This window comes from Paroedura picta, unplaced genomic scaffold (assembly GCF_049243985.1).
Source record: "Paroedura picta isolate Pp20150507F unplaced genomic scaffold, Ppicta_v3.0 Ppicta_v3_sca21, whole genome shotgun sequence".
Lineage (NCBI taxonomy): Eukaryota > Metazoa > Chordata > Lepidosauria > Squamata > Gekkonidae > Paroedura > Paroedura picta.
In genome coordinates this window covers 1,010,496-1,032,164 of record NW_027518618.1, presented here as the reverse complement: position 1 = coordinate 1,032,164, position 21,669 = coordinate 1,010,496, and the positions used below count along the sequence as shown (strand labels likewise).

The 21,669-nt window shown below is 47.3% G+C and overlaps 1 protein-coding gene and 1 pseudogene across 7 annotated transcripts in view; one reads left to right on the top strand and one right to left on the bottom strand.

Moving 5' to 3' along the window:
• Window positions 1-298: 298 nt before the first annotated feature.
• Window positions 299-6,947, bottom strand: LOC143828246 (adenosine receptor A1 pseudogene; annotated as a pseudogene). The gene is made up of 2 exons (XR_013227569.1): window positions 6,823-6,947; window positions 299-1,801 (listed from the first exon to the last, which is right to left on the bottom strand). The product of XR_013227569.1 is annotated as an adenosine receptor A1 pseudogene (transcript).
• Window positions 6,948-12,520: 5,573 nt separating this feature from the next.
• The window catches only part of MEIOSIN (meiosis initiator), a 30,838-nt gene continuing 21,689 nt past the window's right edge, over window positions 12,521-21,669 (top strand). Inside the window, exons 1-6 of one of the 6 annotated variants that reach the window (XM_077318528.1) lie at window positions 12,521-12,651; window positions 14,988-15,067; window positions 16,047-16,137; window positions 16,344-16,443; window positions 19,533-19,661; window positions 19,965-20,213. In XM_077318528.1, coding sequence (XP_077174643.1) covers window positions 14,988-15,067; window positions 16,047-16,137; window positions 16,344-16,443; window positions 19,533-19,661; window positions 19,965-20,213 — 649 coding nt within the window. In that variant the 5' untranslated portion in view covers window positions 12,521-12,651. Of the gene's footprint in view, window positions 15,068-16,046; window positions 16,138-16,343; window positions 16,444-19,532; window positions 19,662-19,964; window positions 20,214-21,669 lie in introns of all 6 variants that reach the window. The other 5 variants (XM_077318525.1, XM_077318523.1, XM_077318527.1 and 2 more) reach the window with 5 other exon arrangements.

Genomic DNA, 21,669 nt, shown 5'->3' with positions numbered 1-21,669 from the left:
TGGACATTCCCTGGTCTGATTCAGTAGGGCTCTATGAAGACTTCAGCCTGTGTGCCCTGCACTCACAACTACCTGCCCACCCACCATGACCCCAATTCCATGCCTGCATGATGCCCCCTCAGAATCAGGATCCCTGGCCAGTCTGGCCTGGAAGAGTCCATGCATCTGTGAGTTCATGAATAAAATCATGCCAAATAAATGATTGCCAAGGTGCTCCAGTTGCACTTTCTTTGTATGGCAGACTTTTAAAAGGGCAGGGGTGTTACAGAGTGTGCAAAACCTCGTCCCCTGTCCTGTCCCTCCCCCCATTTGTCTGCCACTTTCCTTTGGCAACTGAAATCACTCCACCTTCCAAGATGCAAGGACTGGCGGACTCACATTCTAGCTGTCTCTGAAGAAGCCAGCAGTGACTCACCAAGACTCATCCCTGTCCACATATTTTGTTGGCCTTTCAAGTGCTACTGAACTCTGGCTCTTTTCTCGTGCTGCAGACAGACTAACACGGCAGCTCATCTTGAAGAAGTGAACCGGGACCCCGGAAAGCTCCTCCCTGGCCACAAATTGTGTGTGTCTTGAAGGTGCTTCTGGACTCTGGCTCCCTTCTCCAGACACCCTAACCCCGTGACCCATCTTGATCTATTTCACAGTGCAAAAGACTTTGGGTTCACTTCCCCGGCAGAGAGAGATTCCGGAGCGGCATTTCCGACACCGCGGATGGCATCATCCCAGATGTGGAGAAGACGCTCACGGCCGTGGAGTACCAGAGGCAGGAAAAGGCCCTCTCGAAGGCCTTCCGGAAGGAGCGCACCCGGAAGACGTAGATGACGGGGTTGATAGCCGAGTTGGCGTGAGACAGGATGATGGCTGCCATGAGAAGCTGGCTGGGGATGTAGCATTTCGGGCAGAGGAGCATGATGGTGTTCAGGATATGGACCGGCAGCCAGCAGAGGGCAAAGAAGAAGAGGATGATGAAGAGCGACGTGGCCGTCTGCATCTCCTTGCGGAGGACAATCCGCCGCCTCTGCCGCGCGCTCACGTCCACCTCCCCTTCGGCCACCTTGCGGATCTGGCGCCGGACCTCCAGGAAGATGCGGCCGTAGAGCACCATCATGACGGACAGCGGCAGCAGCATGCAGGCCATGAAGTTGAAGTAGACCATGTAGGTGTCTCGGATGATGCTGTTGAAGAGGCACTCCCCGCTGGCCGGGAAGGGGGCATGCCAGCCCATCGCTGGGAAGAGGCCAATGAGCACGGCCAGGGCCCAGCAGGCCAGAATCCCCAGGAGGGAATTGCGGGGACTCATCCAGGACTTGTACTGGAAGGGCTTCAGGATGGAGACGTACCTCTCCACCGCGATGGCCAAGAGCCCGAAGACCGAGGCTTGCGTGAACACAAGCAGCGTGCAGAGCATGAAGAGGCAGAGGCGCGGCCTGTGCCGGGGCAGCCCCATGTCGGTGGACAGGGCACAGGGGATCGCCACCGCCCCCACTGAGATGTCTGCCACGGCCAGCGAGACCAGGAAGTAGTTGGTGATGACGGCCCGCAGCTTCCTGTTCCGCAAGATGACCGCGCAGATGAAGAGGTTGCCCACCACGGAGAAGAGGGCCGCAGCCGTCTCGCTCAGGAAATAGGGGATGTTCAGGACTGGGGGTGACGTGGTGTTCGATGCTCGGAAGGTCCCCGAGGACCCATTGTCAGAAGGGTCCATTGCGGGACGTCAGCCCATGTCAGTTTTGTTGAGCTCTCCGGCCTCGGTGGGTCGACGGTCCACCATCCGAGCCACCAGGGAACACCCACAAGACTGTGAAATGAAAAGGAAACACAAAATTGCCTAAATGTGTTGATATTCAGACAAATCTAATTTTGTGTGACGCCATGGCCAAAAAGTGGCAGGATCTGATCTTGAGAACTGGGCTCGATTTCCCCCTTGGGCTAGGCACAGTTCTCTGAGAGCTCTTTCAACCTCACCTACCTCACAGGCTGTCTGTTGTGGGGAGAGGAAGGGAAAGGTGTTTATTTATTTGATTTTTAGACTGCCCTCTTGGTGAGCCGGCTCAGAGCCATATACAAGGTTGTGTATAAAATAAAATAATTAGTACAAATAAAATTATATTTAAAATTAATGTAAAATAGGTAGCAAACAGGTTAAAAATTAGCAGGGACAATTCTTCCACAGGTGGGACTCCTTTGAGTGGGGAAAAGCAAGGTACCAAAAAACCCCAGCTCTTCTTCTTGAGCAGGGCTCCCCAAACCTTTTGAGGCTGCTGGCACCTTTGCAACTTCGAGAGGGGGTAGTGAGTATCAATCCAAAATGGCTCCCAGGAGAGGCGGAGCCAAACCCAAAATGGTTGCTGTAACGAGGTGGAGCCAAATGAAATACCACCCTCCTCACTGGGGCTTGTCTGGAGCCACACACACTGGGTAAGGCATGGCCAGGGGCTCACCAGCCCTTTCATCCTTCAGTGGGAAGCTCTTCCATTTCGAGGCGGGAGGCCATAACAAACCCTGCCTGACTAGGGTTACAGGCTCCCTCCTGGCCACCGGCAGGGTTTGGGAAGTGCAGGGACCGCCTGCTGACTGAAGAATTTCTGAAGATTTGGAGATGGAGCCTGAGGTCAGGGTCAGCAGTGGGGTTCAGATTTGTGTCCTCACAGGGTCCAACCCTGCTGGGCTAGTAGAAAAGGGTGCTGAGGAAGGATCATCATCATTTATATCCCCTTCTTCCAACCCATCCAGTTGTTTGCCCCCCTTTTTATCAGCACCACACCCCTCTGTGGCTTCTTTGTTAACACCCACCCCACGTCAGGCCGGTTTCATTATACCCTTCCTTCAAAGGAGTTCAGAGGTGCCTACCTAGTTCTCCTTGGGCAGAATTTAAATCTGCAAAGGAGCCAAGCGCCGGCTGCTTAAAGAAAAAAACCAACCAGATTTAAGGAGAGCAAAAAACAATGTAATTAAGAGAGGAGAGAAGTAAGTCCTAACTGTCTAAGTGACTAACGTTATCTGGAGAGAGACAGGCAGGAAGTGAGCTCAAAGGAGCAGGACGTCTCCAATTGAGCCAATCGGGACCGAGGAGGAGATGTTTTGAAAATATGAGGAAGTTCCTAATCTAAGGGATGCCAGCCCTCAGGTGGGGCCTGGGGAATCCCCTGGTTTTTTAGCTCATCTCCAAATTAAAGAGATCAATTCCCCTGGGGGAAAGGGATGCTTCAGAGGGGGAACTCCACAGCATTCGACTCCACTGAGGTCCCTCCCCGCCCCAAATCCCACCCCCTTCCAGCTCCACCCCCAAAGTCTCCAGGTATTTCCCAATCCAAAACTGGCTACCCAAAAATATCCTGGCTACCCCAAACACATCCCCTCCAATGCCCACTGTAGGATATTCTTCTTATGCTCTTAAATCATGTACCCCACGGATCTTGCATATCCCAATAGTTCTGGCTTATCCTCACAACAGCCCTGCAATGTAGGAGTGAGCAGCAAGGGCCAAAGTTACCCAGTCAGCTTCATGACAAAATCCCCACTGTGCCCTGGAACGTTGAGCCTGCCACAAACTCCCACCCTGGCCTATCTCAAAGGGCTACGTGTGAAGACAGAACAGAACACAGGAGAACAATGAAAGTTGCTTTGGTTTCCCCGTGGAAAGGAAGGTGGCAAATCAATGAAGTAAACAAATAAATCCCAAAACCGGGAGGAGAAACAGGATCCCCCAGGCTGTGTTTGACACTCTCACCTACGCCCCCAGCATGTTCCCAAACCCTGAAAAGTGTCCAGCGTGCTAATATCACCTGGAAGGGACGTTGGTATATCAGAGGCGACACTCTGGCTTTTGGGAAACTCTATGGTAAAACATCAGCCTCGAATCATAGTTTTGCCCTCAACCCAGAGTGTCAACCCCCAACGACCCGGTGTGCTGACATCACTTCCGTGTGACATCAGAGCATCAGGAGATTCTTCTGGGTCCCAGTGAGTGGCGGGGGGGGGGGGAGGTTGCTGCAAAAGGGGCTGTTTTGGGGATGATTTCCCCCTGCTTTCTGAAGCCCCCAAAGATGGGGGAGCAGTGGCAAAGCTGGGCGTCCCCTGGTTCCAGCGGAAGATGTTTATGTCTATGGAAGATGTTTGCCAATTCTAGTCAAAGATGTAGGTTTTCCACTCCAGCAGTGAACATTTTGTTGAGGGGGGACCAGGAAAGACGGCTTCGTTGGACTTGGGGGAAGTGCTTCCCCACACCAAGAAGATGGGCTGGGGAGGGGTCGGTCAAAGAGCAACTTGAAAATCCAGAATGACTCACCTGCAGATCTCCCTCGCTGTGCCAGTAGCTTGCACAGCGGTGTCATCCAGGGGGACGTTGAATCAAGCCCCCGTGTGCCCCGGGGTGTAACTAAAGCCGGCCGGTTGGTCTGCAGCTTGCTTCTGTGCTGCTAATGTTTGCAAAAATTAAATCAGATAAGCGTGCTTATGAAAAGCACCTGCGTGGACCAGGGAAATGAACGGAGGAGGGTTGGGCACTAGATGTTTGCGCCAGAAAGGGGAGGGGAGGGGAGTTGAGACAGCAGAGGCAACAGCCAATGTCATTCTGGACTTTATATTTTATATATTATATTAAGGAAGCAGCTTCAGTGCTGGAGACCCAGTTACAAATCCCATGAAGCACCCATTGCCTGCCTCAGCCTCAGCCTCAGCGCCTTTGCAGGGAGAACAAGGATGGGGGTCAAAGCTTCGGACTGCTTGGAGGCCCGAGGGAACAAGAATGTTCCCGACAGGTTCTAGGTGCAGTTCCCGTCTCATAGCCTGAACTCACCAGTCAGGCCAAAAGATGTTTTGCAAAGCAGCATTACATGGGCAGGCTCGCACAGGGATCCCCAGCCTGGTGCCCGCAGGTGCCACAGCACCAGCTGATTAGAGTTGCTAACATCCAGGTGGTGACTGGAGATGTCCTGGGACTGCAGCTGATCCAAAGGCCAGAGATCCATCCACTTGGAGAAAATGGCCCCGGTGTTGGAATCCCAAAGATGATTATGGGCATGGGTTGGCCGCTCTGGGGTGTGAAATTCCTGGGGCCTTCGGGATGGAGCCAGACGTGGGTGGGATTGGGGGCGAGGAGGGGCCTCAGTGAAATATAATGGAGTCCCCCCTCCAAAGCAGCCATTTTCTCCGGGGGAACTGATCTCTGTTGCCAGGAGATGAGCTGTAATTCCAGGGGATCCCCAGGTCTCACCTGGAGGCTGGCATCCCTACCGCCAGCTCCAAAGAGTTGAGCAGCCCCAGTGCTTAGCTGTGAGCTTTGGGACTGTGTGGGGATCTCATGTATATACTGGGGGGGAGGGGGAGAGGGAAATTTGAGGGTCAGCTTGGTTCCCTGCGTTATCAATATCTACACCAGGGGTAGTCAAACCGCGGCCCTCCAAATGTCCATGGACTACAATTCCCAGGAGCCCCCTGCCAGCATTCGCTATGTCCATGGACTACAATTCCCAGGAGCCCCCTGCCAGCATTCGCTATGTCCATGGACTACAATTCCCAGGAGCCCCCTGCCAGCATTCGCTATGTCCATGGACTACAATTCCCAGGAGCCCCCTGCCAGCATTCGCTATGTCCATGGACTACAATTCCCAGGAGCCCCCTGCCAGCATTCGCTATGTCCATGGACTACAATTCCCAGGAGCCCCCTGCCAGCATTCGCTATGTCCATGGACTACAATTCCCAGGAGCCCCCTGCCAGCATTCGCTGGCAGGGGGCTCCTGGGAATTGTAGTCCATGGACATCTGGAGGGCCGCAGTTTGACTACCCCTGATCTACACCACACAGAGCCCAGTTCCAAAGCACCAGGCAAGGATTCTCTTAAAACAAATGTACTAATTCTTATGACGCCTCAAGATGGTGCCGGAAGTTAAGCAGACAAGCCAAAGATCTGATCAGCAGGCCGGCACAGGGATCTCCAACGTGGTGCCTGTGGGCGCTGCAGCACCTGCTGCCTCAGGCTGCCAACCTCCAGATGGTGACAGGAGGTATCCTGGGGATTGGGATGCCCAATATGGACAGCCAGTGGAGTGGAGTGGTTAGAGTACTAGAACAGAGCCTGGGAGACCCAGGTGCGAATCCCTACTCTCCTGTGGAAGCTTAGTGGTTGGGCCCATCACTCCCTCTCAGCCTAGTGTGGAAAAGAAAGCCCAGGAGCTCCTTAAGGACCTTTGTGGCAGGGGAGGAACTTTCATGAGCCACTGCTCACTTCTTCAGAGACTGTCTGGATCAAACTCACAGGACTGTTGTGAGGAGAGGAGAATGATGGGAGTAGAGATGCCAACCTCCAGGTGGTGGCTTACGATCTCTCACCATGACAGACGTTAGATAACCTGGAGAGAAAGGCCACTTTGGAAGATGGGCACTGAGGCATTGCACCTCCTGAGGCACCTGTGGTGTACGCGGTTCCTCAGAGGACCACAGCTAGGATTGTAAAAACAGCCAATGAGAAGCAAGGATTATAGATGCTCTGTAGCCAATGGGATGCCAGAGTTAACATCTAATAAGAGGTCTCCGCTTAGGACTGGGCAGAGAGATCCTTTTGTTCAGGATCTGAAATATATCGGGTGAGGTGGGGGAATTCAGTTCGGTGTGTTTTGCTTGGGTCAATAAAGAGCTGAAATGAACTCCTCCAGAGTCTGAACCTACGGATTTAACCTTCTGCTCCAAAAACCTCCAGGTATTTCCCAACCCGAAGCTGGCAACTGTACATGGAAGCTACTTTGGGTCGCCATTGAGGAGACAGGTAGGGGTAAAAACCAAGTAAATAAAAAAAATACATTGCTGGGGTACAGATTTACCTGCTAAGTTCTTTCCTTGCTCGTTGTATGAAGGCACCAGAGCCCTGCCAGGAAAAAGAAAACACACGAATACATTGGCAACTCTAGAATGGAGGCCGCTCCAAATTCTACAGCCCATGTTGATTCTCCACAGTGGAAAAGGTCGGCAAATAGAATTTTCCCCCAATTATTTACCTTCAAATCAAACAAACCTATTAAAAGTCTTATCGGGATGCCTGGCTGGAGAAAAATCCGCCCCATTGTGGAAAGCTTCAGCGGAAGGGATGCCTCATTAAGCCCGTTATGCCATTGAGGCTGGCAGAGGGTACCAGGCACAGCTGGAGCTGCGGGGCTGATAAACACACATTCTTGGTGGCACAAGGTGAGTCGGGACCACGAGGCATGAGCTGGGCTTTAAATAGGGTGGGACGGGACACCCCCAGATTTCCTATCTTCCAAAGCAAACCACAAACCCACATTCTGAATTATTTTGTTCTGAGATGAGGAAGTTTAGAACAGGCTTTTTTTCAGTCACCTGTGCTGACTGCTTTGAATTAAAAAAAAAAGCAAACCAGGTTGTTTGTTCTGTTGCCTTAGAGAGGTAGATAAATATTGATTAAATGGACACAATGTAGGGCTTGGAGCCCAAGGAGGCAAACGTACAGAGAGTCTTTAAAAACAACAACACATGCACATGGTTTTGCATCGTGGTCTTTCCCCCCCCAGGAATTAAAATACTGTTTCCAAATTCAAATTCAAGACCCTTATTGGCACAGTTGAAACAATACAACTAGTAAAGTAAAGCAAATCAGAATTCAAACTCAGTCAACTGAAATGCACGACCCAAATGCTTACAGGCAGGAATCTATGAGCAGAAGATCTATGAGCAGATCTATGTGAAGAAGAAGAAGAAGAGTTGGTTCTTATATGCTGCTTTTCTCTACCTGAAGGAGTCTCAAAGCAGCTTCCATTCGCCTTCCCTTTCCTCTCCCCACAACAGACACCCTGTGCGGGAGGTGAGGCTGAGAGAGCCCTGAGATTACTGAAGGAGAAGAAGAGTTGGTTCTTATATGCTGCTTTTCTCTACCCAAAGCGGCTTACAATCGCCATCCCTTTCCTCTCCCCACAACAAACACCCTGTGGGGTAGGTGAGGCTGAGAGAGCCCTGATATCACTGCTTGGTCAGAGCAGTTTTCTCAGTGCTGTGATGAGCCCAAGGTCACCCAGTTGGCTGCATGTGGGGGAGCGCAGATTCAAACCCGGCTCGCCAGATTAGAAGTCCGCACTCCTAACCACTACACCAAGATTAACAATCACTGACGAACGTGCAGGAAAACGGGCAGAATACCTGGGATACCATTTTGATTGTTGATCATTTTTAAGAAATGGAAAATATGGAAATAGAATTCTTGGGACTCTGTCGATTAAAATTGTGAAATCATAACAAAGAAGAAACAAATGAATAAATATTTTAGGAAATCAGCTTGATATCTATAGCTGGCAAATTTTTAGAACAAATCACCAGTCAGTCCTTGAGCAGCTAGAATGATGGCTTTAATTACAGAGTCAGCATGGCTTTCTCAAGATCAAGTCATGTCAGACTAACTTTATCTCTGTGTGTTTTTTTTTAGAAAGTTACTGCTAGTTCAGGAGAATGTTTTGGACTTAGTTTACCTCAATTTTTTAAAAGGCTTTTGATAAGGTCCCACATGATATTCTTATTGACAAGTTGGTAAAATGCGGATATGGACCCTATGACTGTTAGGTGGATCAAGAACTGGTTGACAGACACAAAGGGTGCTTGCAAATGGTTCGTCATCTTCTTGGAGAAGAGTGATGAGTGGAGAGCCTCAGGCATCTGTCCTGGGCCTTGTGTGGTTCTTTATATCTATAAATGGTTTGGATGAAGGAATAGAGGGGGTACTTATTAAATTTGCAGATGACGCTAACCTGGGAGGGGTCGCAAACGCACCAGAAGGCAGAATCAGAATACAGGATCATCTTGACAGGCTGGAAAACTGGGCTAAAATGAATAAAATGAATTTCAATAGTTATAAATATAAAGTTCTTCATTTAGGTGGGAAAAATCTTATACATCACTATAGGATAGGCGAGAGTTGTCTTGGGAGTAAATAGTACGCGTGAAAATGATCTGGGGGTCTTAGTAGACCAGACGCGGAACATGAGTCAGCTGTGTGACTCGGTGGCTAAAAAGACAAACAGGATTTGGGGCGGTATTAAAAGAAGTACTAGAAATTAAGCCCGCTGTAGAAAAAAATTAAGCGGGCGCTAGCCGTTCCCAGCGGCCCTGGCAGTATTGACAGGGCTGCTGGGAAGGGGCCCCCCTGAACGCCCCCCCCCTGGCTAGAGGCCTTCCCATGTGGACAGGATTGCTCCAGCCCGCCGGGGAAGGCCTCCCCCCCCCAGGCCACAGGCCTTCCCCAGCAGGCGGGAGCGCGATCAGCTGTTCTGGGAGCCGGCAATCGCGCTCCCAGTCGCTGGGGAAGACGTACCCACCCCCCAGCCACAGGCCTTTCTCGGTGGCTGGGCCTGGCTTCCAAGGGCTGGGAGGGCTTCGGGAACCTTTGCTCAGCCTGCACGGTCCGGGGGGGGGGGCTGGAAAGGAGCAGGGCCGCCGCATCAAAGACGCGCCCCTGGTCCTTTCCCCAGGGGGAAGGGAGCCCAGGCGGGAAAGGACCAGGGACGCATCTTTGATGCGGCGTTCTTGGTCATTTCCCTAGTCGGAGGAGAACCCGGCCGGAGGACTCACCATGCGGGCTGCCTTCTGTGTCTGCACGGCAACTCCCCGGCCGGGCCGGGCCAGGCGAGGCCAGGCCAAGCAGCCAATTGGATGGACACTCGGAGGGCCCAATTAGTAGCCGCTTTGCGGCTTCTGGTTGGGCCTTCTGAGTTTTTATCCCGGACAGGGCCCGCCCTTTCTCCTCCCACCTTGCCCTTACTCTTTTATTACTACCGCTCCACAGGAGCGGTTAGAGATAGTGTCCAGATCACGCAAGGTGACGTTACCGCTTTACTCCGCTCTGGTAAGACCTCGCTTGGAGTACTGTGTTCAGTTTTGGCCACCACAACTGAAGAAAGATGTGGAGAAACCAGAGTGTGTCCAGAAGAGGGCTACAAAAATGGTGAGGGGTTTGGAGACCAAGTCGTATGAGGAAAGGTTGAGGGAGCTTGGTCCGTTTAGCCTGGAGAGAGGATGACTAAGCGGTGATATTAAAACCATCCTCAAATACTTGAAGGGCTGTCATACAAAAAATGGAGCAGAATTGTTTTCTGTTGCCCCAGAGGATTGGACCAGAACCAATGCGTTGAAATTAATTCAAAAGAATTTTCAGCTAGACATCCGGAAGAAGTTCCTGACAGTGCAGTTTCTCAATGGAACAGGCTTCTTTGGGAGGTGGTGGTTCTCCTTTGGAAATTTTTAAACAGAGGCTGGATAGTCATCTGACAGAAATGCTGACTTTATGAACTTGGGCAGGTGGTAAGTGGGTGGGCAGGAAGGGTGGGCAGCCAGTCTTTGTCTCTTGTGGCCTTTCCTTGCCTCCCCAGGGAATTGCTGATCGCCACTGTGGGATGGTCGGTGAATTCCCTCCAGGCCAGGCTGGATTCTGGAGATTTTTGGTGGTGGTGGTGGGGAAAATCACCGGGGCGTGAAATTGGGAGTTGGACTAGATGACCCTGGAGATCCCCTCCAACTCTATGATTCTATGATATTATAAGCTTGTAGTTCATCCAGGTTTTGATATTGATCCAATTAGATCCCGCCTGTCTCTGGATAAATTGTAGAATAAGAAATAGTGTTTACTATAATGTAGAGAAATACTGCCAAACCTACTTTCAATTTAATTTATTGCTATATTATTTATTTTTTATTTATATCCTGTCTCTCCTGACACTGCCACCCACATCATGGGTGACCTTTTGTTTTCTTGCAGGCTTTGTTGTTGTTGTTTTGTTATAGTAGGTAATCTGATCCATCCAAGGAAAACCATTATAGAGAATCTATAATCCAGTCTGACTACAAATCTTGTTTAAATCTTTCTGCTCCAGATTTTCACACAAAAAAATTATTTATATGATTCACACATATAAGTGACCCAGCAGTGACTTTTATCCCTTTTATTTTATTTTGTATTTATTTAATTTATTCATATTTATATGCTGCCCTCCCCAAAGGCTCAACTTGAGGTCAACTTTTTGACAGCTCCACGTTCTGTTTTTTATATTTCTAGATGCCTTAAATGTTTCCAAGCAATTTTAGGGTTGCCATTTGCCAGCCTCCAGGGGTGGAGGTGGAACAGCAACTGGAATAGCAACTAAATCAGAGTTCAGTAGCACCTTTAAGACCAACAAAGATTTATTCAAGTGCAAGCACTCGAAAGCTCACGCCTTGAATAAATCTGGATTGGTCTTAAAAGTGTTACTGGACTCTGATTTTATTGTGCTACTTCAGACCAACATGGCTACTCATTTGAATCTATCATTGGAATAGTAACTAATTTCTTAACCACAACTATCTGTTCCCATGGAGAAAACAGCTGCTTTTGAGGGTGGACTCTGGCATTGCATCCACTAAGTTTCCTCCCAAATGGTGGGACCTTATCCAAAGGTGAGTGAAGGGAGCCTCCACATTTAGAGGCACTAATCCTCTGAATCACAGAGCCAGGAGGCAATAACAGAGATGCCTCGGTCTCAAGTTCCTCCAGAACTGGCTGGCCTCTGGGTGAGATGGGAGGTTGGACTGGATAGACCCTCCCTGGTCTAACCCACCAGGGCCCTTCTTATATTCTTATCAGGGGAAGGCCTCTGCCTCTGCCCTGTGGCTTGACCTCCAGGGGAACTGGCTGGCCCCTGTGTAGGATGGGAGGCTGGACTAGATGGGCCCTCCCTGGTCTGACCCAGCAGGGCTCTCCTGATGTCCTGGAGAAGGCCTTGGCCTCTCTGCCCTGTGGCTGGCCCTCCAGAGGAACTGGTTGGCCACAGTGTGTGAGACTAGATAGACTACTGCAGGGGTAGTCAACCTGTGGTCCTCCAGATGTCCATGGACTACAATTCCCATGAGCTCATGGGAATTGTAGTCCATGAACCTCTGGAGGATCACAGGTTGATTACCCGTGGACTACTGGTTTGAACCAGCAGGGCTCTTCTGATGTTTTTTCTGGGCTGTAAACCTCTAGGAATTTCCAAAAGTTGAGCCAGTAACCCTCTATTGGCATGTAGCGTCGATTGCCAGCTCTGGACTGGGGAATTCCTGGAGACTTTGGGGGTGGAGCCAGGATTGGGCAGCACTTGGGGAATATAATGGTGTATAATAAAATGTTGTCCACCTTCAAAAGTAGCCATTTTTTTCAAGGAAGAGTGCCTGCACTCGAAAGCTCATGCCTTGAATAAATCGGTAACAGGGAAAGTCTTCCACCCGCTCACTTTCTAGGTGTCGCGTTGTTTATCCAAGACATAAATGTTTGGGCCACTTTTTTGATAAAGTTGTCACTCTTGCCTTTGCAGCCACGTGCTTTTAGACGCCGGCCAGCACAGCGCTTCCGGGAAGTCTCAGCGGCGTTTGTTGAGCATGCGTCGAATGCACGACGCATGCTCAGCGGCGCTCGTTTCGGGGATTGGCTCTTCCGAACGAGAGACCTCGGCTTGGTCCTTCTTCTCCGCCCCGCCCATCGCGGCGAAAGCCACGCCCTTTTGCCGGGCCGCCTCCGGTGGTGGCCTCGACCGCGCGTGCGCGAGGGTCGGGAGGGCGTGCGCGCGCGCCTCTGAATTTCGCGGGCCCGGTCCGAGGCGTCGGGCGCGCGCTCTCCCCTCCCCCCAGGGCGCCTGGCGAAGGTAGCCCTGAGGGAATTAGGGAAGGGGCGTCCATTGGGGGGGATTGCTGCTGACTCCCCCCCACGGACGCCGCGGCCTCCCCCATTATGCCATTATTCAGGTTCCCCTCTTTCACCTCAAAGTATATAACCTCCCTGCCTAAATCAGTCCAATTCAGCTCTCCTGGGCTGAAGCGCCTTCCTTCCCAGTGCCTCGTTTGCTGACCCCCTCCATAAAAGGATATTTATTTTATTTATTTGATCTATACCCACCCCCAGTAGCCCAGATCAGGGAATATAATTCGCATAAAATTCACTTAATAATTAAAACTTCCATTAGTTCAATTGAAAAACAATTGTGACAGCAAGTAATTTAGATAACAGATCTTAGTACCAACTAGCAGCTTCAGCAGTCTCAGTTACTGCCTATATTATATATCCTAATATAATATAATAACGTGTATTCAGATGGGCTGTGATCAGCTAGCGAGCCAGTTGATAGTTAATCCTGTCAAAAAACAAAGCTAATATCTCCCTCAAAAACAAAACCAACTTTCAGAAAAGTATTTGATAACCACCCCAGAAATTCCCCCTGAGCTCCTCCTCTACAAATAACATCTCAAATCAATTTGCCAAATAAAATGTCCTCAGTCACCCTGGAGAAAATGGTGCTGCCTAGTTTTGCAGCGGTCAGACGGTCACTTTTGAGAAGCCAACACATAAAGGCACAGAGGAAAAAGATTTTCCCCGTCTCCACCACTGATTCCACCTCCTAAAAAACCATGGACAGACATGCTGCCCCTAACCATGAAGGCTTCACTTCGTTGTTAAGGCTTCTCTCTCTCTGATACGGCAGCCTTTTTCTGGCTGTCTTAACTACAGCCATCAGAGGTACCTGGCTGTGAATAATTTCTTTTTGCAGCTGCTTTTGCCATTTCTAGAGTCTCCCAATTTGGGAAGACCCATGCCCCCTCCCCAATCCTACATAAACCTCTAGTCTCCTCCCTAAAAAAAAAGTCCATTAACAACTTGCTTAGCCTTCTTCCTTCTTCCCTCTGCCACACCTTGATCCCTACAGACCCCAAAGCAGGGGCTTTCCCCCAAAGATGGCCAGGAACTCCATAAGGCAACATTTGGGCTATTGAATTTAAATGGAGATTCCCCCTTAAGTTAAAGTTGCTACCTCTGTCTTGAGAAATACCTGGAGACTTGGGGGGTGGAGGGCAGGATTTGGGGAGCAGAGAGACTTCAGTGGGGGGAATTCTGCCTTCCAAGGCCACCATTTTCTCCAGGTGAACTGGAGAAACTATTATCCCAGGAGATCTCCAGCCACCACCTGGAGGATGGCAAACCTACTTGAAGCAGATCTCCATAAATTACCTACAATCCCCCCCCCCATATCCCCATTGCTGAATCCCTTCTTGTTGAACACTCCCTAAGGTGAGGAGAAGCCCATCTCCAATGAAATCTTTCCAGATACATCCATGGCGGCCTGAATACGAAGGGTGCTTTCCTCCCTCTCTGTCTTTTCCTTTTGGGGGGCAGGAGGGATAGTGTTGGTGGGAACAGGGAGTTTTGTACTGGATTTTATTATCGTTTTAATGTCATCATTGATTTTAATACTATGTTTATTGCTATTTGTGTAATCCATCCTGAGCCTGCTTGTGGGGAAGGGTGGTATAAAAGCCAAATTAACAATAAGAATATTACTAATAATATTTTGGTTCAAATCCATGTGTTTTTTACCATTATCCAGGAAGCAACCTTTAAAAAATTGAAATAGGAACACACAACACACCCAGCCATTCTTTACTGTCTTGCCCCATCAGATTCAACTTCTAAGGCTAATCTCTCCCTCCCTTCACATTTATTCACAAAATTTGTATCTTGCGTATCTGTCCTTACAAGGGTCACTAAGGCAGATATTTCTCTTGGGGATATGCTGTATACATATTTTCTGCATTTGAACAAAACTCATCCTCCCTGAACCATCTTGAGAAAGATCCCCATCTGTAGATCCAAGTCCTGGAATCTATTCACCCTGATATAACATTCAGGTCCGCAGGCATTCTCAGGAAATGCCCCCATTATTTGGTGGGTGTTCTGCTCTCAGCTTCTTCATGCACTGCTAGTTATGTAAACCTGATGGAGGTCCAACCATTCTCTTCCTACAGGAAAGGGAGTGTTTTGGTTCTTGTGTCCTGCAAATGTTATTTGCTTTTAGCTTCGTCATCTGGGGCTGACCAGCTTCCCAAATCCCTTTCTCTGCTCTCTTTATTTCTCTTGTAGGTTAATTCCCCTATCTTCTCTCTGTTTTCTTCTACTGCTGCTTGTTTGCCTCTTCTCTTACCTTTCTAGATGTGGGACCAAACTGCATGTGTTGGCTTTGAGGAGCTGCAGCCAAACAGCAAGACTTGCAAGCAGATTTCTGGTGACAGGTGAGAGAGGGTGGAGACGAGCAAAGCCTTATATCTTTTAAAAATAAGCTAAAATTCAGAATTGCATTCAGTGTGATAATTAGACCAATTCAGACCAATGGCCCATTTAATGCACTGATATCCATTGGACAGTTTTCCTCGATCCATTTTTGTATATGTTGACTGCACAAGGAGCTATGGAAATAAATGAGATTACCCTACTTCTGATAGTCTTTAAGGAGGACAAAAAACTATGCAAAGTGTGTGGGGAATTCTCATTGCCCTGGAAATATTGCTTAGATTCCTTATATCGGGCATTACTTTTACTCCTTTAATGCTATTTTTTGAAGAAGCACTTAAAATACCCGTACTCTAAGGTTGCCAGATATGGGTTGGGAAATAGCTGGAGACTTTGGGGATGGAGCCCAGAGAAGGCAGGATTTGGGGAGTGGAGTGACTTAAACAGGGTACAGTCATAGAATCCACCCTCCAAAGCAGCCATTTTCTCCAGGGGAACTGATCTCTGTTGCCTGGAGATCAATTAAAAGCCCTGAAGCTCTCCAACCACCATCTGGGGGCTGACAACCCTGCCACCTTGAAATTTACAGAATTCTGCACTCAATCAGTACAGCTGCAAAATCCATACAGTTGTCATGTCGAACCTAAAGAAACAGCAACAAATATATATTCAAGTGGTTTGCTGTGTTGGTCTGAAGCAGAAGAACAAATTTAGAGTCAGTGGCACCTTTAAGACAAACAAATTTTTATTCAAGGTATGAGCTTTTGTGTACACATACACTTCTTTGGATATATTGAAAGCTCATACCTGGAATAAAAATGTTGGTCTTAAATTTTGTTCAGTAAATTGGTCTTAATGTTGGTCTTAAAGTTCTTTCAGAAAAAATAATAATTTAAATATATATATATATATTATATAATTTATATATATATAATCTTTTAGCAGATAATTGATGTCTACGTCTCCCTGTCTTCTCAACAGGAAAAAATGCAATAATTATACCAGCACACTTAAAGAATTGGTTCAGATGTTGCCTGTTCCTTTACGGACCAGCTCCAAAAGGTTGACAAAGGTATCTCACTTTTTGTTTTTTAAACCATTCACATTCAGCCTGCTTTGCATAGCTGAAAATTTCGTCTTGGCATCCCAGTTAGTTTAAGTTGTATTCTGCTGGAATAAACTTTCAAAGTTTGTTAATGGTGCTCCTGTTGTACAGTTTTGTGAATTATGTTCTCTCCATTCCCCCTGGTTTCCTTTGCATTATTTTGCTTGGAACAGAAAGAAATTCTTCTCCGGGTTCTCCGGTATATCGAGCACCTGCAGACGAGCATTGATAGTGCCAGGTCGCTGCTCCAAGTCCGCTGTGGGGAACAAAAAGGTAATTTGATGACAAAGGGAGGCAGGTGGCATGACTTGACAAGAAATGTGAGTGTCTTGGAATAAGAACGCGTCCAGCTACTAAACAATCTCAACTGCTCTTTAGATTTGAGGCAAAAGAAAGCAAGAATGGCTGCCTACCTTCTTTCTTTGAGTGAGGTAGTAACTCTTAAGAGTCTATTTGCAAGTGTGCTGCCAATAAATATAGAAGGCAGATGTATCAAAACAAAACTAAAATTTAATTTGCTTTTCAGGAAGTTCAGATTTTTTTCTTGTTCATGTACTTGCAAGGTTTATTTCAGCAGCATATTATTACTGTTTTTTAACTGTGAAGGATTCCCTCCCACCTATCAAGTTACAGCCAGCTTGTGGTGACTCCAAGGCAAGAGACATTCTTAGGTGGTTTGCCATTGCTTGTCTTTGTGTAGTGTCCTTAATTCTTCCACCCAAGTTTGGATTAGAGCTGACCCTGCTTAACTTCCAAGTGAGAGCCAGCATGATGTAGTGGTTAAGAGTGTCAGCTTCTAATCTGACGAGCTGTATTTGATTCCCCACTCTTCCACGTGCAGTCGGCTGAGTGTCCTTGGGCTAGTCACAGCCCTGATAGTACTGTTCTGATGATTTACTAATCAGGGCTCTCTCAGGGCCCTGCTAATACTGCTGAAGTGTTACCATTGTGTAACGCTATTTATTTTCCATTATTTATGACGTCGTATACAATCTGCAACACTCCTGCAACACTCCCGCAAAAATCGCTTCGTTGTAGCGATTTTCAGGGAATCCACAAAAGTGGATTCCCCCTAAAAAAAAACCCGCTAGACTCTTGAGAACAAACTACAACACATCAGCAAAAGACATGTGCATTCTCAATGTAGCAATAGAAAGAATGTCCCTCCCCTGCTCGTCCCCGAGCTTCCGGAGACGCGATCACCATTTTTTCCCCTTAAACCGGCAAAAGCAACGAATAAGCGATGCTTCTTTGGCTGAAATCCCTCCACAAGCAATTGTCTGTAAAGTTTCCAAGCACAATACAGCACCCCGTTCGACACTGCCCGTAATTTCAGCCAGAAATAACACTGGGGGGGGGGAGTGATTTTTTTTTTAACTTTCAGAGCGTATAAGCGAATAAGCGTCAGCTCCTAAGCCAGCGAAAAAGGTCTTTCTGATACATCGAATGAATGAATATGCGCTGCTACTGGTGTTTTTGTGTTTTTTTTAAAAAGTTTTTAAATGGAAGCACGAACACAACAGTTAATTGGCTGCTCTGTTTGATTGACGGCCAGGGGCAGGAGGAAGCGTGGAAAAATATTGCTTCCTTCGTTTCGATTTCGGCGAGACCGAAAACTTGTGTGTTAAGAGAACAGCGCTAGTGGGAGAGCCTTTTTTTCGTTTGAACTGGCTGTGTGCGTTACCGAGACCTGCCGCTTTTGCTTGCAGCGCTTTTCAATAGCTCTCAGATTTAGCGACATTGCCCGTTGTGCGGAATGGCCCTCACCTACCTCACATGGGAGAAGAAGGGAAGGGGCTTGTAAGCTACCTTGAGACTCCTTCTGGCCGTGAAAATTGGAGTATAAAAACCAACTCTTCTTTTTCATCTAGTCTGGGCTATCTAGTTCAGATTAGAGCTTTATTATACAAGTGTCAACATGTACAGTTAATTATTTTCTGGAGCACAAATGACCAAAGGGAGGGGAAGAGGATGCAGCAACTTTACTGAATCTAAGCAGACCTGTTTCTGGTCAGCATCTGGATAAGATACCTCTTCAGAATCCTATTTAAGTGGACCATTCTTCCATCCAGGCAGGGGTTGTATTAGATAACCAAGGTCCCTTCCAGCTCTGGTATTTCTCTCAGTTAATGAGAGAAGATACATAAGGAAAGAGCAAATATAAGAGAGGCAAGATCAGTTCAGAATGATAGGCTTCTCTTTAATGGAGTGTTTAATGGAGTGTTTAAGTATGCTGGTGATAGGGAGATGCCAGGAGGCGTTGTATGGAGCAGCAAAGGGAAAAGAGGATATGCTTTTGGTTTCATGGCAGAGAGGGGTTTACTTTCAAAATCTCCTTCAAAACATAGTAGCCAGACTATTTAATGGAAGAGGCCATGTGAAATGTCTCATTGGTGTTAAAACCTCTTATGCTGTTTTCCAGGACACAAGTTGTGGTTCTGTTTTATTTTGATTTTTAAAATTTATTTTAAATAAACAGGAAAAAAGACCAAAGGGAAAAAAATTAAAATCCATTAACTAAGTAAAATTTTTAAAAAGAAAAATACATAAATACAAAACAAAATTGTAACAACAGAATCTGCAAAAATCAATGAATATCCTGATACAAAATTGATATGAGCAGTAACTTCTTCCCAGAAAAAAAAAGGCCGGATATGCCCAAAAGATTAGACACTTTACTCAGTCTTTCAGTGTTCTCTTTGAACTATAAAGCCCTGCATAATTGGGACCAGGGTATTTATAAGACTGTAACCCTATATGAATCTACCTTGTTTTCTAAGATTACCTTCAGAGTGCCCATGCCACCTGACATTGAAAGATGGCAACTGCTGACTGGCTCTTTTTTTTTGTAGTTGTGCCCCAAATGTGGAATTTTCTTCCCAGGAAAGCTTTGCTTGCCTCTTCCTTTATAGAATTTTAGGAAGCAGGTAAAATGGTTTTATTTGCCAGAACTGTTAATTAATTAATGCTGATGTGAAGAAATCCCTCATTCTGTAACATTTGATATTTCCCTAGTAGTTTAACAATTTTAAAATCTGAATTGGCTTCTATTTTAATGTTGTTTTATGGTTGTTTCACATCAGCTGTCCAGTGCTAGTTTTTGGGTTGTCTCTATAGTTTGATAGGTTGCTGACTCATGATTTTGATTTTAAGAAGTCACCTTGGAAATTCTTTGATATTGAAAGAGGTAAGCTATAAACTTTAAATAGATAAATTAGAGCTAGAGTTAGAGATATTTGAACATGAGTGCAAGAAATTTAAATAGCATCTAAGAAAAGGAAAATGGTAGTATAGATAATAGAAAAAAGAATATGAGGGAGAGAGAAACCTTAATGAACTGACTGATTACTCTTTCACAAAAGCAGGAGGATCTGAGCAGATGATCCCATCTGCCCTGAAAAGAAGAAGAGAAACCACACCACGGGGAAAGAAAACCAAGTCCCCGGGTGTCTGCAAGAAACCCAGGAAGACAAGACGCACCCGTAGATCAGGTTAGATGAATGCTACTTTTTAATATTTCTGTCTGTGGCTGCTCTGTTTGTTTTGGGTGTGTGTGCACGTGCACGTGCATCTGTCCTTTCAGAGGCTGGGATATCCGTGGGGCATTTGATTCCAGAAAGATCAGGACATGATCAGGGCTGCCAAGATTTCCTCATGTTTATGTCCTGTGCAGGGATAACAGGCTTTATTTATTTATTTTGCTTGGGGTGCTGTATTCCTGCTGGAGCGAAGTAGGTGGCTGTGATATCGAAGAACAATCTCCTCAAGGATTTCTGTCTCACTTTGTTTCTTAGAGCGAAGAGGAGTGAGCAAGAAAGTGTGCAAATGCCTCACGCTGGATCCTGGGAAGGGTGTTTCTCCAGCTGGCGCGCACAGGGAGGAGAGCCTGTCCAGTGCCGAAGACGCATCCTATGTTCCTTCGCTCTCCCAAAAGCACTACCCTTTCCTCCCTAGCTTTCAGGATTCAGGGCCAGGATCTCATTGGCCTTTAAACGCTAACTTCCGGGACATCACCAAAAATGGAGTCCCATCCCGTGCTTCAGGTGCGTGTGCATATGCCAGGTGCTTGGCATATAAGGCTCTTAAGGAAAGGATGAGGACAAAATAATGTAACACAGGGGTCCCCAGTCTTTTTTAGCCTGCAGGCACATTTGGAATTCTGACATAGTGCCGCAGGCACAGCAACAAAATGGCTGCTAAAGATGGCTGCCAGAAGAGGCGAAGCCAGCCACAAAAGGCTGCCACAGCTTGACTTCAGTCACACAGTGCAAATCCTTGCACTGTGGTGGCAGCTGCTGCCAAAGGAACATTTAAGAAAATCTGCACAGCTAATCAAATTTCCAGTAGTCAATCAGAAGGCTTGCTAGACAAAAACCCTTCCTGATCACACCCCCTTTCTAAAAACACTTGGTAAACACCAGAAAAGATGTCAGCAGGCATGATGGTGTCCAATGGCTCCACACTGGGGACCCCTGTGAAGTATGTGTGTGGTCCAAGGTGTATGAGACATACTTGGAAGGCGGGCTGAATCAGAAACATCCTCCCCACAACAACAAAACTAGTGAACTATGACATTTTTGGGTATAGGAGTATAAGAAAAGTCCTTTGGTTACGCAACCCAGTATCCTGTTTCCAATATTTGCTAGCCCACAAACGAGGAATGAAGGAAACAGCTTCTGGTGTAGTGGTTAGGAGTGCGAACTTCAAATCTGACGAGCCGGGTTTGATTCTGCGCTCCCCCACATGCAACCTTGGGCTGTTCTGACCGAGCAGGAATATCAGGGCTCTCTCAGCCTCTCCTCCCTCACAGGGTGTCTGTTGTGGGGAGAGGAAAGGGAAGGCGACTGTAAGCCACTTTGAGACTCCTTTGGGTAGAGAAAAGTGGCATATAAGAACCAACTCTTCCTCCTCCTCCTCCTCCTCCTCCTCCTCCAGCTACCCATCCTTCCCCCCGCCTCCAGTACCAATATCTCCCCTCCCCAGTATCTATTAATTGGCAAGATGCTTCTAAATAAGGGATTTCCATTTAATTATCATTGCTTATACTCTTCAATGCACATATTCCTCCATGAATTTTGTATGCTAAGTTATCTAAGCTGTTGGCCATCTCCATGTTCTGTGGCACTGACTTCTAATTTTTTTATTAATTTACTGCCCTTCCGGTGAACTGACTTAGGGCGTTGTATATCATCCTGCATAACAATACAATTCTTATGCTTTAACAACAAACAGGCAGGCCTCCGCTAAATCAGGGGTCCTCAGTTGACCTGATAAAAGGATCTCAGTCTGATCGCTTTGCTTTTCGTACTCTCTGGAATTTACATGGTAACAGGCACATGATTCATTAACACCCACAAAAATATCAGTGAAACATGAAAGCTTCATATCAGATGGGCCATGCCTAGCACTTAAAGAACAGTGTTTCAAATGCATGAAACATTAACCTATAAGAATATAAGAGCCTTGGTAGATCAAATCAGGGGTCCATCTAATCCAGTA